The sequence below is a fragment of the Mya arenaria genome, chromosome 5, assembly GCF_026914265.1.
Source record: "Mya arenaria isolate MELC-2E11 chromosome 5, ASM2691426v1".
In the NCBI taxonomy this organism is placed as follows: domain Eukaryota; kingdom Metazoa; phylum Mollusca; class Bivalvia; order Myida; family Myidae; genus Mya; species Mya arenaria.
This window is the reverse complement of record NC_069126.1, coordinates 38,416,282-38,430,494: the sequence shown is the minus strand read 5'-3', so window position 1 is coordinate 38,430,494 and position 14,213 is coordinate 38,416,282. Positions and strand designations below refer to the sequence as shown.

The window sequence follows — 14,213 nt, the reverse complement described above, 5'->3', positions numbered from 1 at the left end:
TATATTGGTTTAAATAGGAAATGACATCATGAACACATAGTAATCTATGACTTCATCTTACCGGTGACCATTATGATGTCACAATTTAAAGAAAGAGTTTAGTTTTTTGTTGTTATTCCTTCTGCTGTACTAGATATCACCTTTATATGTATTCTTCTTACAAACAGTATGAGAATGATCGCATGATTCTTTGGTTTGAAATTTTTCCTAATACAACATTTTTGCAATGCATGCATGTAGTGCAGAGAATAGCATCGCTTTTTTGGTATCCTGTTTTTTACTAGAGAAGTAAAACAGGTTGGTTGTTTTTGCTGCCTTTACTTAAAGAATGTTTTTATAAAAAGATACTAAGACTCGTCATCATATAAATAGACTGTATTATACAACATGTCAAGGAAAAATGTACTGCTTTAAAAATAATTATAAATATTTTGTTTGGCTAACCATGATTGTGACATTTTCACTCTGCAATAAAATGTTGCTATGTTTGGAAAACAATTCATCATTGTTGTTCTCGGGTTACTTTAAAGGGACTGTACACCAGATTGGCACTAAAAAATGTTTTTCCTGTAATGCAACTCAGGACAATAATTTAATAGAATGTTTTAAGCTTTGAATCATAATTATAGAGAAAGGACCAAAATGTAAAAAAAAAATAGCAGTCCAGTGATGTATCCACTGTGCTACGAAGGCTTACTCCAAATGGGTGGTATATTTAAGCTATATACCTAGGTAGACATACCCAGTAATATTTTTAATGGAAAATACGAAATAACTGCTTAGCTAAAATAAATTGTAAACTATGTGGTACTTCAGTTAGTAAGATTCAATGAATTCTACGTTTTTAATTTTGAGTACAACATTGAACTTTGAACCATGTGTACTGTTTTAAAAACATCTGTTAATGTTATGCTTCGGTTATCTTGATTGTGTCCTTTTGGCTTAATTGTTAAGCAACTGGAATGAAATTTTGACCATGATGTTCTTCTGCAAACAAACATTAGCGATGATATTGCCGGGTGACCTTTTCATCAACTTTTCAAAGCTACAGCATTAAAATGAATATGTTTGGGAAATAAATATCAAGCTTAGATATTTGGTTTGAAGCATTGTCTAATTGTCCTTACCTAAGAGTGTTCAAAGTATACTCCTATATGCAAGATCAGGTCCCGATCATTTTCTGTGTTTATAAGAGAAAGGACTTAGTTTTACACTTGCAGCAGATCGAACAATGTTACCGTCCATCAGCACTTTCAGTGCTTTGATTGATAATTGCAGGGCCTTTACTCTCCCGTTACTATGTACAGCTGCAAACAAAACAGGTGCACAACTTCATCATCTGAATAACATTGCCCTAAAGTTTCAAGACTCTACATCAGATAGTTTTTGGACTAGGGTACTTGTGGCCTAGTTCATAGCGATACTCACGATATCTGCATTCTCAAGCCGCATCTGGGGGTTCACTGACGTAATGTATTCATACGCTGTATTTTGATTGGATTGCCGTTAGCGAATTTGAATAATCAAAGTAGTACCAGAACTGATTACAATGAAAAAATCCAATAAAAATAGTTCTAACAATTCAAGCTAACCGTATGTTCTTTTAATGAAGCACAAGAAATTCATACGTAGCTAGTGAGTTAATAGGGTTAACTACATGAATGTTCTTGCATACGGTCAGATTATATGCAATAAGAATATGAACATATTGGAAAAGTACTCATCAAAATTTTCCCGTTCAATGCTCTGTATTGATAGACTGGTACCCTCTTTCTCTTTTATCCGAAAAGAAACCAGTATCAGATAACCGCGGTGCCCATTGCGCATTCGAAATGTCTTGTGAATTCATACGTAAAGCGACTAAAGTGTGCGGTCTAAGTAGAATACAACCAGGAAAGTTTGTTTACAAAAAGTATTGTTAATATCCATTGTATAGAATGTTGGTATTTATTTATAAAAACAATATCCATTGTTAATAAAAAAAATCCGAAGTCGGTCCCTGTTCTTTTTTTCTACATAATTTGCATGTTTCCGTGATATTTTCTTTTCAATACAAAGTTTATTTTTTAACTAATCATTACCTGGCACTAAGCACTTTTTCAAACACAACATGATTTTTGGTATTTATTGTTCAAATACTATTAATGTTAACTAAAACCGATATGCCACGTACCTGTATAACTTTATATTTTTGAGGAAAAGTAAATCAGGGTACCAGTCTACTGTATTGACCTGATTTACTCTGATCAGAGCAGCCGAATGATTCAGACATGTATGTTATCACTACTTCCGGGTGCTGATGATGTGTATTTCATACGTGTTTAATTGAAGAAATTTATCAATAAAGCCGCCATTGAACGATTACCACCATCAAACGGATTTATTTTCATCTTACCGCGCATACTTATTTATGAAGTTTCATTCTAAATGAAGCCAAATGTATGAATACGTGCACAGCATGATGAAGATGCTTTGTGCTAACTTTTTGTTTTCTTAGTAGACAAGAATGAAAATCAATAATCAGTCAGAGATACAGTATGGTGATGCATTGTTGTTGATATATCAATATAAATATGTGAAATATTTGAGGGAAAGGTATTTGGTTATGTAATTTACAAGTGTAACTTTTGAGTTTTATTTAACAATGCAGTGCCGAATATTGTGGAGATAGAATTGAATCAATTTGTATTAATCAGTTGACTTGCGGCGTTTAGGGAACAAAATTAAAATCAAAATATTCAATAAAGTTCCATTATCACCCAATGTTGTGGAATAGTGAAGTAATGATGATTTAATCTCACAACAGTCTTTCTCAAATACTGTCCAGGCTTTTTTATGCTTAAGAGTAACTAACCTGGCAATGTTAGAACAGAAATCGTCTTGGCATGAGATTGGATCACAAGGATCATTATGCACCAGTCAATTGAAACCACGGCTCCCACATCCAGGGGGTATACCGGGGATAGCCGTCGAAATGGGCCATGTTTTTACCTCTCAGTAGGCCCCACAGTGCCGGGTCTTCCCGGAAAATACAGTGTGGATGGGGCTTAACCTAATGGCCCTTGGGTGCGGGTGTATTTGGTGGGGACTTAACCACCAGATTATCTCCGCAGGGGGGGGGGGGGGGGTATTTAGTTGGGGTTGGCTGGTCCGAAAATAAAAGTCCCCGCTATTCCAGGAACGGGGGGGGGGGCATGGTTACAATTGACTGATGCATTAGCTTGTGTATTCAGATTCAGGGTTTTGGTGCGCAGTTGAAAAATTAACTAATTGTCTAATTACATATTAAAAGTTAAGAATCTATATTTATTTATATAAGTTATACTTTACAATCCAAATCAAAGATACATTGTACTATCCAACGCAAGAAATGTTTGTTTATTCAAGTAAATAAAGCTATCCCCATACCAAGGAACAGCAGTATTGCTTAACCAGCTTAATTGACATTATGAGTTGGAGTTCAAATCGCTGCAATTAAAGGTACATCTAGTTTTCTGAATTATTCAAACTCTGATTAAGCAACCTTATTATAGTTATATGAACTACTTTTGCAAAATGAAAGCTTTTTTAGATTTACAAGGACGGGTGAAAAGTATTTGCCAAATGTACTGCAACACCTGATACATGTTGCCTACGAATCCAACAAATTCTAGGCACTCCAAATGTTACAGTACTATTCAATTCGAAGTGCCTGAAAATAAAGCTTCTTGATTCTACATTCAACATCTTCTTTCTGTATGACATATTGGACCAGGGAATCATGAACCTACAGCCTTTTGCAACTATTGAGATAGGGAGCTATCAGGATAGTGACAGAGGACAATACAAGAATGGTCAACTGCTGTATTTATTGAGTTATCTAATGCATACAAATTAAGACGGAGAAAATAATTCTCATTTTTCCAAACTACTTCCTTAGCATCTTGTATGTAGTCTGACATGTAGTTGTCTTTTACAATGATTGTTCAAAGTTACAATGGCCCTGTGGGTTAAAGATGCTCTGTCCATGGGGTAACAGGTTTTGTACATAAGTACTGCGTTTTGATCTCAGTTGTATTCGACTCAAGTAGATTTTTGCAGATTCGGTTTTCACAAGGCACAAGCCGAGTAAAATCAAAATCTACAAAAAACTACCAGAATCGAATATGACATTCCGCCATATCCGGATCAAAACGCAGTACTAATAAATTATTAGTACTAGGTGATCTAATCAGTAGTGTATATAATAAAAGGATTATTATTTTATTCATTACTTGGAAAATATTTAGCGGCTTTGTTTTTGTAAAGAATTTTATGAGGGGGTAATAAAGTTAAACAGACACTCTGGACTGGATCTCTCAGCTGGATGACACCGGATATTCCTGCCACATTTTTCTGTATTATACACAAAAACATCAATTGTCGGCTTTTTAATCCAGATGGGTCTTTTTATGATAGGGGTAATAAAATTTAGATCGATCCCAGCATATTATTACCCTTTGATTTAATGCAATTATGACATTTCAAAGAAATGTTACAATTCCATCTTGGAAATGCATTCACAGATGAAATAAAAGAATTTTATATTTCATCATTGACACCATTTATTAGATAAATTAATCACCTATAAAAAATGTATTCACATAAAAAAGATTTGGAAACAATTATTTGGAGTAATATTGATTTTAAGGTCATACTGCTGTATTCATTTGCTCATTTTCGAATATCCTGAAAAGTACCTATACAGATAAGGACTGCTTATCAGTAAGATGGCTATTGACTGGGAGGTGTAATCTGGCCACTTGTCTATGTGCTAAAGGGTGTACGAGATTTTTCAAATTTCCTTTGCAGCTTGCAAGCAATTTAAGTCAAAAGTTTAAGCTAGCCCATTAAACAGTGACCCCTTGTGACGTGAGCTGATTTTTTCATGGTTGTCAACATTCCCCTAAATGAAGCCCTAGTCCATCAGTGCTTTCAGCACTTTGATTGAGTTTAGAATTGCACAAATTTGCATGATACAGATGTTGGCCAGAACAGACAGTCAGTAGGACAAGGGCAAATCTGTATGTCATTCCCCCATTATGAACTGGGAGCAAATAAAACAATGAATGATTCCCTGTTGAGAAACCTAACATCTATTTCTAGATAATTTAAGGGTATTAAATGAAGGCGCATAATTTTCTCTAGTGCAAGATAAACTTCAGAGAAATATTGAAAAGAAACAGAATAACAGCAGATTAAAACAGAGACTGTAAAAAAATCATGCATTCTGCAAACATTGATGCAAACAAAAACTGTGTATATGGCGCAGCATAAGGTCGTGAAATCCATAAAACCTCAGCACTGACTATTGGACTCTATATAGCCAGAAAGTTTACCATAAAGCTAACTTTGGAACTGTTGACTGCCGTAATTTGTATGACAATTGTTTCCACAATAAATCATGTACAAGGCATAAAGGATGTGTGAACTCTTTGGACCCTTTCTTCAAATACAGAGGTGAACCAACAAAATTGTGGGTGTGCTTATATACCTGCCTTGTGACACATGTTATTCACATGAAAAATTCAGAAGATTTGGGCAGTAAAAATTACTAATGACAAAGTTATACATAAAAGTGGAATTTCATAGATGGAAGGTTTTTATGAACGTCTTTTTGTAATAGTAAAATTTCTAACAATTGTGAAGGAAGTCGAACTATTGTGAATAATAGGCCTCTTGTGTAAGCGTCCAATGATTGGGAGTCTAACATTGAACTTATACTCCCAACAAAACTCCAACAGAACATTGAGGAGTCGATTTCTGTTGGCTGGAGTATTGCGAACTCTGCGAATATGTTATTAAAACATTTCTTTCTTAATTTGATAGATCATGTGTTGGATATTATGTTTAATAATAATTTGAATATAAATCTCATACTTTGACAACTCATAATAATGTGAAATGTTTGTTTTGCTTCATTGTAATTTTCCATCATGACTTATTGTCCAGTTTATACTTTCGCACCGTTAAGGTATTACATGAAGGTGCTTTAAATGGTGTCATTGCTCCAGTGTAGCTGGCTCCATAAGCATGTGATTCCATGTTTCTCACAATCCTCATGCATTTCATGTATGGCAGGAATTGTTAATATATAAATCGGTGTGCAATTTTGTTCAATAGAGATAATTTTGATTGGACTTATTGGACTTTGTGTATCTACCTTGTTTCAGGTGTTTTTTTACATTTGGCAGCATAGGTTGAAGCATTCAGGATTTGTTCCTCTATCTTCCAAATTGGATTGGCACTTTGTCCTTTCGTCACTCTGTCATCACTTCGTCGCTGACATCTATTTCAGCAGCAAAGTTTTTAAAATTCAGACTGGCATACCTTTAAACTTAAACTACACTGTCATCATACTTAAATGTTGGTGTGTACTTTGAAATGACATTCTAAATGTATGTAATCTCAGGATCTAGGGTCTGATATAATGCAGACTGGGTGTACACCTTTTTCAGGATCCAGGCACAGTCCTACCTGGTAGACTTCTAGATGAGGCTGGATGAAGCTTTGTGGGTGCTTCCTTGTTACTACTTATCTTAACCCTTTAGCACAACGGGGATGATAACAGAGCCAAGTTGCCAATCCTGAAAATGTCTGCGTGGGGTTCAGGGGGCAGCTAAAGGCCCCCGATGGGTCCAGGGCAAAGCCCTGGCGGGGGGACAAGGGGGGCGAAGCCCCCCGAAGCTTTCAGTATTTCAGGGTTTCTCATACCCATTTTTGCCTTAGAATAGTGTTCAAGGAGTACACCTTTCGGTTTGGTAGATATAATTATGTTCAACAGGAGACATCCGCAATCAGAACAATTATCAGGAATCTTAGCAGTGAAGTTAAACACCTTTGTCTTCAAACAAAGTTAAATTTACTTATTTACCTGAAGTCACAGGCATAAGACATGTACCTGACATTTTGGTTCAGTTGTCCACTTCCCATAAAACTCAACTGGCTATGATCAAATGCTTGTGTATGAACAGTCTACATTGTGGGATGTTTGATTTATAATAATAAACAACATATCAATTATCAAGCTTGCAAATGTTTATTGTAAAAGTGTTATTTATTCAATTTTATATATCATAAAGAGTATTTATTCCATTATCTGCACATTTGATGAGAATATAATATTATTAATTATTATTCCAAATAATATCCAAACGGGACCGTAAATGCTTTGGCAGTGAGCCGTTGTGGTCATGTTGGACTGTGTCGCCATCAATGTCTATGAGGTGAGGGACAAGTTGACGTATTCTGGTCTCAAAGCCAAAAAAATTTCCCCTCATGGTGTTACATGAGTCCAGTAGCACACAAATTAGATTGTCCAGATTGTCCCACGTCAGTTCAAGTCTCTCAAACAGGCTTTCAAATTCCTTAAAAATTGATTCAGAATCAGCCCTTGTGATTTTTAAGGAGGCCAAATGTCTCAACACTATTTCTTTCTCTATAGCAGAAAAATAGTTGCAACAGTTTTCTCATTGTTTGTGTTTGTTGACCCGTCTAAATTCAAACAAAACCGAGTTTCACTTAACTCCTCCACAAGTTCATCATTGAAATGGCTTGCCTCTCCCTAAGTCATCTTATATGATGCTGTACACCTTTGAAGTTTTAATTCGCTGAGAGCTTTTGTATCTTTGGCAAGTGTCTTAAGTAAGACTCACTACATGTGGTGCCAGGGAGTATGGAAGGTCATGTTCAGCCATAAATCCAAGTATCATGGCCTCTGCATTGAATTGTCAGTCATTGACAGGAACAACTGGATGCACTGGCCGAGGTGTCTGTTCATCATCCCTGACTTTTGGAACCATCAACATACCTGAAAATTCAAATTACAACTATAGAAATTAAATCTCACTCAAACTGGGTCCTCAAGCAGTTTTGTTGAACTGTCTCAAATAGAAAATAAACTGACTACTCCTACTTAATATATATTACTACTACAAAATATGTATTCATTTTTTTTTAAATTTTCATTTGAACCTTCCATTATAGTCAACAGCCACTTCTTATTGAGAACAATGCTTCAAACATTATGGGAACAATAAAGAAACAGTTTAACAGCGTAAACTTCAATCGGCCAAATAAAATTTGTAAAATAAAAATCGATTATGACACAATCCGAATCGCGATGTCCGAAATATTGCTACATGCGCAAAAGCCATTCTCAGTTTGATCACATTCTATCAACTTAAAAAGAAACGTTTCGGGAATTTTTCTTAAAAATAAATAGCAAATATACCTTTAAATCGACGAATCAATGTTTTTAGAAGTTGGTGGTGGTCGTTTTTTTCCAATACTCGTTTATTCGTCTTCGTTGTCTGTCATATCCGGATACTGCAGTGCGTTCAGTCAGGCGAGCGTTTACAAAACGCTCGCAAACGTTTTGTTTTGTATCCCTGTTGCAACGTAGCGCATACACGTTAAGCGGGAAACCAAACAGCGAACGTTCGCCGCAAACATCTTTACTGAACGCGCTGCTGTCTTCTAGTCCCATCGGTAATTTCCGTAATCACCCGTTGTTAGCTTAACCAATCATATAGCTCGACTGCCAAGACGTAAATAGGTTCGATAATTTCCGGCTTTACACTTCCGGAAAACTCACCTTTCATACCCATATTGTTCGATCTGAGCTAGAATCGCTCCATGTACCCCTCCCCCCCTAGAAAAAACTCAACGGATTTACATTAATCTCAAAATCGATCCGTGAGGCCTTAAATCCGGAATTCCGGATTAATCCGGAATTTTACCATCCCTGGCACAAAGGCAATTGGCCTATGGCATACATTGACAATATTTCATAGAAACAACACAGATTTTTGTTTATGTATCATCACATCTGGGAATTGACTGGTTGAGTTGTTTAGAGCTGTACTCTCACAGATTGACCGTTTTGACATAAAATATATTTGTCTCAATTTAGCTAACTTTTGTATAAATTCCTTCAATTTAAGCACAAAGATCACAGTAAATTGCTAAAAAAAACTGCCAAAGATTACAGCTTTGAATGCTTAAAGAGTGCATCTTTAACAAGTCTAGACATAGACATATATAGGCTGTGTCACATTTTCTAATGGTTTTTCTATCATGGGGTTTTCTAACTTCATGGTGATGAATTTGCCATATTGCTGTATTATATCAAATCTGCATTTCAAATGTCTGTAAGCCAAAAGCTTGTTATGTCTGTATAATTTCTTTTTTCAGTGACCTGATGTCTGTGCGCAATTTGACCTAATGCCTGAAGCCAAGAAATCGCAGAATGGAACTCATATTAGTTGTGTAATGTTTTCTAGATGTTTGTTTTAACAGCCTGTATAGTTGTTTGACAAGACAGTGGAATTTTAATCATACAACATTTTGTTTGAGCAAATGCCACAATGAAATGATTATGTTAAGGCAGATCTAGAATGACATTTAACATTGATTACTCAACATGCTTTTTTTAAATCTTATGAAATTATATAAATAGTAGTTTTTCCTATGTCTATAAATAATGTTTTATAAAAAACAGCATGTATTTGTTATTTCTTATCATCCGTGTCTAACACGGTCAAACCCTACCAAGGTCCATCCCGTATAACGTCCGTACATTCATCCGTGTACAGGTTCCTTATTCCAATCCTGTACATGTTGCGTGTACGGGTCCGTATATCCATCCGGTACATGTTGCGTGTACAGAGTCCTATATCCATCCCGTATATTTGCGTGTACGGGGTCTGTTTATCCATCCCGTACACGTTGCGTGTACGGGGTCCGTATATTCATCCCGTACACATTGCGTGTACGGGGTCCGTTTATCCATCCCATACACGTTGTGTGTACAGGGTTCGTATATTTATCCCGTACATGCAACATGTACGGGGTCCTTATATCCATCCCATATACGTTGCATGTACGGGGTCCGTTTATTCATCCCGTACACGTTGCATGTACGAGGTCCGTATATCCATCCCGAACATGCGAGTGTACGGGCTTCGTACATCCATACATATATTTTTGCTAAAACATGCTATGCTAAAAATATGTATTTCTTCAAAAATACGTGAAATAAATAAAAAAATATTTTTATATACATTGCTAATTCCGTATATCCACGGATATGGGGATGGATATACGGAAGTCAGTACACGTGGTGTTCCGTATACGTATTCGTGTACGGGTCCTGTACACGTTGGGTGTACGGGTCCGAACACGCCCGTATATTCAAGATGTACGGGACTGTTCTTTCCCGTATATTCAACAATTTTCCTCAGTGTCCAAATTTTCTATTTTCTAACATCAAAGATATAAGAAAAATACTGATAGTATCCTCTACTTACAACATAGTAAATGGTTTTGTAGTTACAACACATTTTTTTATCATGAAAATTTCACAAATAAGCAACCATTTGTCATTTGTAAATACTGTAAATGACTGGGTATTACACGCACTTTTTTCCCTCAGATATCGATTTTAAAAAATGCATGCGTCTTATAACCAGTAACAAGCTTTTGAACTTCTTTTCTGAGGTCAATTTCAGGCTGAGTGTTTGTTTAGATTCATGTAGAAAGGGATGTTACTAGCGTCATATCGATCGAGTATATTAATACGGGTTAAAACGGCAGTTGAAGATCGGGATATGGTATATTGTAAGACATTTATAATTTAAAAAAAATATTGTACGATTAAAATTATTAAAATTATTCAATATTATTTTGAATATAACAATAATTAAACATGCATATAAAGAAGCAAAGCTGTGCACTGTCAAAATATTTTTTGTCAGTTGTACGATAAGGCGTGAAAAACTTGCACTCACTGCAGCCTTTAAAGCTGTTTAACATACAAATACTACAAACTGTTGCGATAATGGTCTTCTTTTTTCGCACTTTGCCACGTTCTTTATTTGTTTAGGTGTTGACATTTTGTGAACAAACCCGTACAATATAAGGTTTTTGCATTACTTCACTTTTCATTCTCGACAGGTTATTGTTTACGATATACTGTCTGAAAGAAATCTTAAATTGTCATCAATTCAGTGCCATCCAGCTACAAACAGAAATAATTTGTTATGTTTTATATAACATGAAAGGAATGAACAATTAAACATTTTTTGCTTTGTATTAGTATTGTATGGTTTTAAGAATAACCATCGCCATTTTCACGAAAAAAATAATTTTTGTCACTGTCAACAAACATGGTGGCCGATCGCGGCAGACAATTTTGACATTTTTTCTCGGATTTTCACAGATTTTTTTGCCTGCGTCTTAAACCCCCTATCGTCTTATACCCAGTCATTTACGGTATGTGATGTATATTGTGATAACACGGCCATCAAATCAGGCAATTTCCAGGAGGTGTAAATTTTTGTTTTATTTATCAAGTGCTTTGAACTCACCATGGTACATCAAGTTAACACTGTCGACACACTATAGTCTTTATTTTCTTCTTTACTGATTGTCTTTTATGAATGTTATGAAATGAACGGATAATTGCTGATAGTGCTATTTGGTAGGATCATGACAGGCACCACCCTTCAGCAATGTGTGACCAACCGACTGCCTTTACATTGTGACAAATTTACGACCTTACTGGACGTTAAATGCAAATTTTAGGCATTTTTTTTTTATCAAAATCAGTTGATTTATACAGTAGTGGTAGATTTTGTCAGGACAGCAGTAGGGCGTTAAAAGGTTCTAAAAAGCGTAGATTTTTTCTATCACTGGTAGAGTTCACATGCCTGATCGAACAAATTTTATACCAATTTTAAAAATTATTCATCCTCCAAAGTCTAATCTGAAAAATCTGCTTTCATAGAGTTTGCCCCCTCAAAGGGGTGCCAAGTAATATTTAACTTCCAGATGTAGAAAAATGATGCTTGCATGGTAGCAATATGTTGATTAATCAAAATGCCCTAGTTGAATGTCAAAACCCCCTGGAATTCTGAACAAAAATGTCAAAATCCCCACAGAATGGTCTCTAAAATCAAAAATATAATTCAGACAATGAAAATCTACCTTTCATCTGATCAGTCTATTTGACAATTATTATGCAAAATCCATAAGTTGCTATCAAAACAGGGAAATACATGTGCCTTATGCTGTTTGATATAATCCACTTATGCTTCAGAGCAGGGAGAACATTACCATAAACATGCTTCCATAAAGTTGGTGTTAATAAAGAATTTATAGGTTGTTTTTTCATTCCAGGGACATTTCTCCCCACCAGGGAATATAAGGATAAGGCATGTATGGCTTAATATTTATCTCTTTTATTCAGATCATTTGCAAATGCTAGGAAGAACATTGTATGTTCTAAATTGACTAAAATGGATGATTAATTTCATAAGACTTGGTAAAATTTCAAACCTTAAGCAATGCAAGAAAAAAGTATCAATTATGACTGTAGATAAACTGTTAACAGTTATTTTAGTTTATTGATGTGCGATGTGTGTCAAATATGCACGCAAATCTTTAAAAGGTCTGCAGGCCATAGGCAACATTTTTTGAGGTAAGTATTGACAATGGATGATGTGTGACAGACAACTTGCAATGGACAACAGTGGGTGACAATAGATGTGGGTATTGTTAAATACAGACCTGGTTGAGTACGTCTCCACTAGAGTGCATAAACTCTGAGAACATGCTTGGAGACCGAGTCCACATCCAGATCATACCCTTTGCACTGGCATTAATCACATTCCTGCAGAAAAAAAAAACACACATGCTATGACTATGTGCTCAGAGCATATTGTTTCAGGGATCCTAGAGTAAGATTTCAAATGCATGAATAATTTGAAATCTAAAAACAAGATGTTTGTCAAACAATGATGATTAGCTTAAACTTGCCTATAAAGTAGATGTTCAACTGTTCCTAATAGTTTAAACCACTATTTTCAGTTGAAATTTATTAAATGTTTAATTTATTTTGTGTCAATGATGTTTTAAATATTGCAAACACACAACTGTAATATGTGTTTTTATTTCTGAACATTATTTCTTATTTCCTTATCTTATGTACTATGAAAAAACTTTTTTCTTAAGTATAAATTAAAATTGCAGCTCAATTCAAAAGCAAGTCAGGATTTTTAGGAGAACCCAATAATACTCATTTTTTTTTTCCATTTCTATTTTATTATCAATTAATAAATCAAATCAATGCAATTTCTATATATATCCCTCAGATGTTCCTGTCTGGTGGAATTATTTTCATTGCATGTGAATTTCAGCAAAAGAAAGCTACACTGAACATGAAATTAATCTATAGATTGTGAATAGGTAAACTGATGAAAATATTAACTCATTATTATATATGCTTTCTAGTGATTTAAAAAGATTAAGATTTATCAGTGAAACAAAACTTAGTATTTCACTGTTTCAAACAGTGACTATATCAATTTAATATTTGTCACTGTTTTTAAATTTTAGCCAGTTTTCACTACAAATCAAACTCCTGACTTCACCAGTCTGTGTATACCACATGATAAATTATGTCATAAATGCTAAGTCGGAAGGCAACATTTTGTTTAAAATAAAAACTTGAATCAAAGATAGCTTCACCATTTTAAATAAAACAAAGGGCAGTCTATGCCGCTTAAAGAGCCCGGCTTCATTTTATTACCAAAGTTTGATAAGGTGATTTGTTTCATCAAACTCTTCAACATACCTGTATAATGTTTTGACAGTGCTCTGTCAGACGGCCTTATTGTGAAAAGGTTTGTCAAAGTGTTTTAAGAAACTAAACTGTTAATCAAACTCTGGTAAAAGACCGAAGGCGGGGCTCCATAAGCAGCGTAGACTGCGTTATGTTTCATTTTAAATGGTAAGGAAATATTGAAGTCATTTTTGTTTAAACTCTTCATTTGAAGCAAAATATTGCCTTCCAACTAGCATTATTATATGACACAATTTATCACCTGGTATACACACTGTTCACAGGGCTAGGACAGAATTGCAATGACATCATTTCCCAAATGACATCACAGTGGCGGTTCTACTGGGGGTGTGGGTGGAGGGGGGCACATAGGGCCCGTGCCCCCCCAGTGGGCCGGCAAGTGCTGTTTTTGGGGGGGCACATCTTTATTGATTTTACTTAACAAATAAGTTGTTTTGTCACAATTTAAATTTTATATAAGCATTTGAACAAATAAACAACCTGATTATCGAGTATAATATAGTATATGAAAATTCTCTTGAAAATGACATCGGGGCTCCAACATTCGATA

General features: G+C 35.2%; 1 protein-coding gene across 1 annotated transcript in view; it reads right to left on the bottom strand.

Annotated features, from left to right (window-relative positions):
- Positions 1 to 14,213, bottom strand: part of LOC128234618 (zinc transporter 9-like) — a 308,991-nt gene that overhangs the window by 138,914 nt on the left and 155,864 nt on the right. The window contains exon 11 of the mRNA XM_052948969.1: positions 12,589 to 12,691. Within this exon, the coding sequence (XP_052804929.1) occupies positions 12,589 to 12,691 (103 nt within the window). The remainder of the gene's footprint in view (positions 1 to 12,588; positions 12,692 to 14,213) is intronic.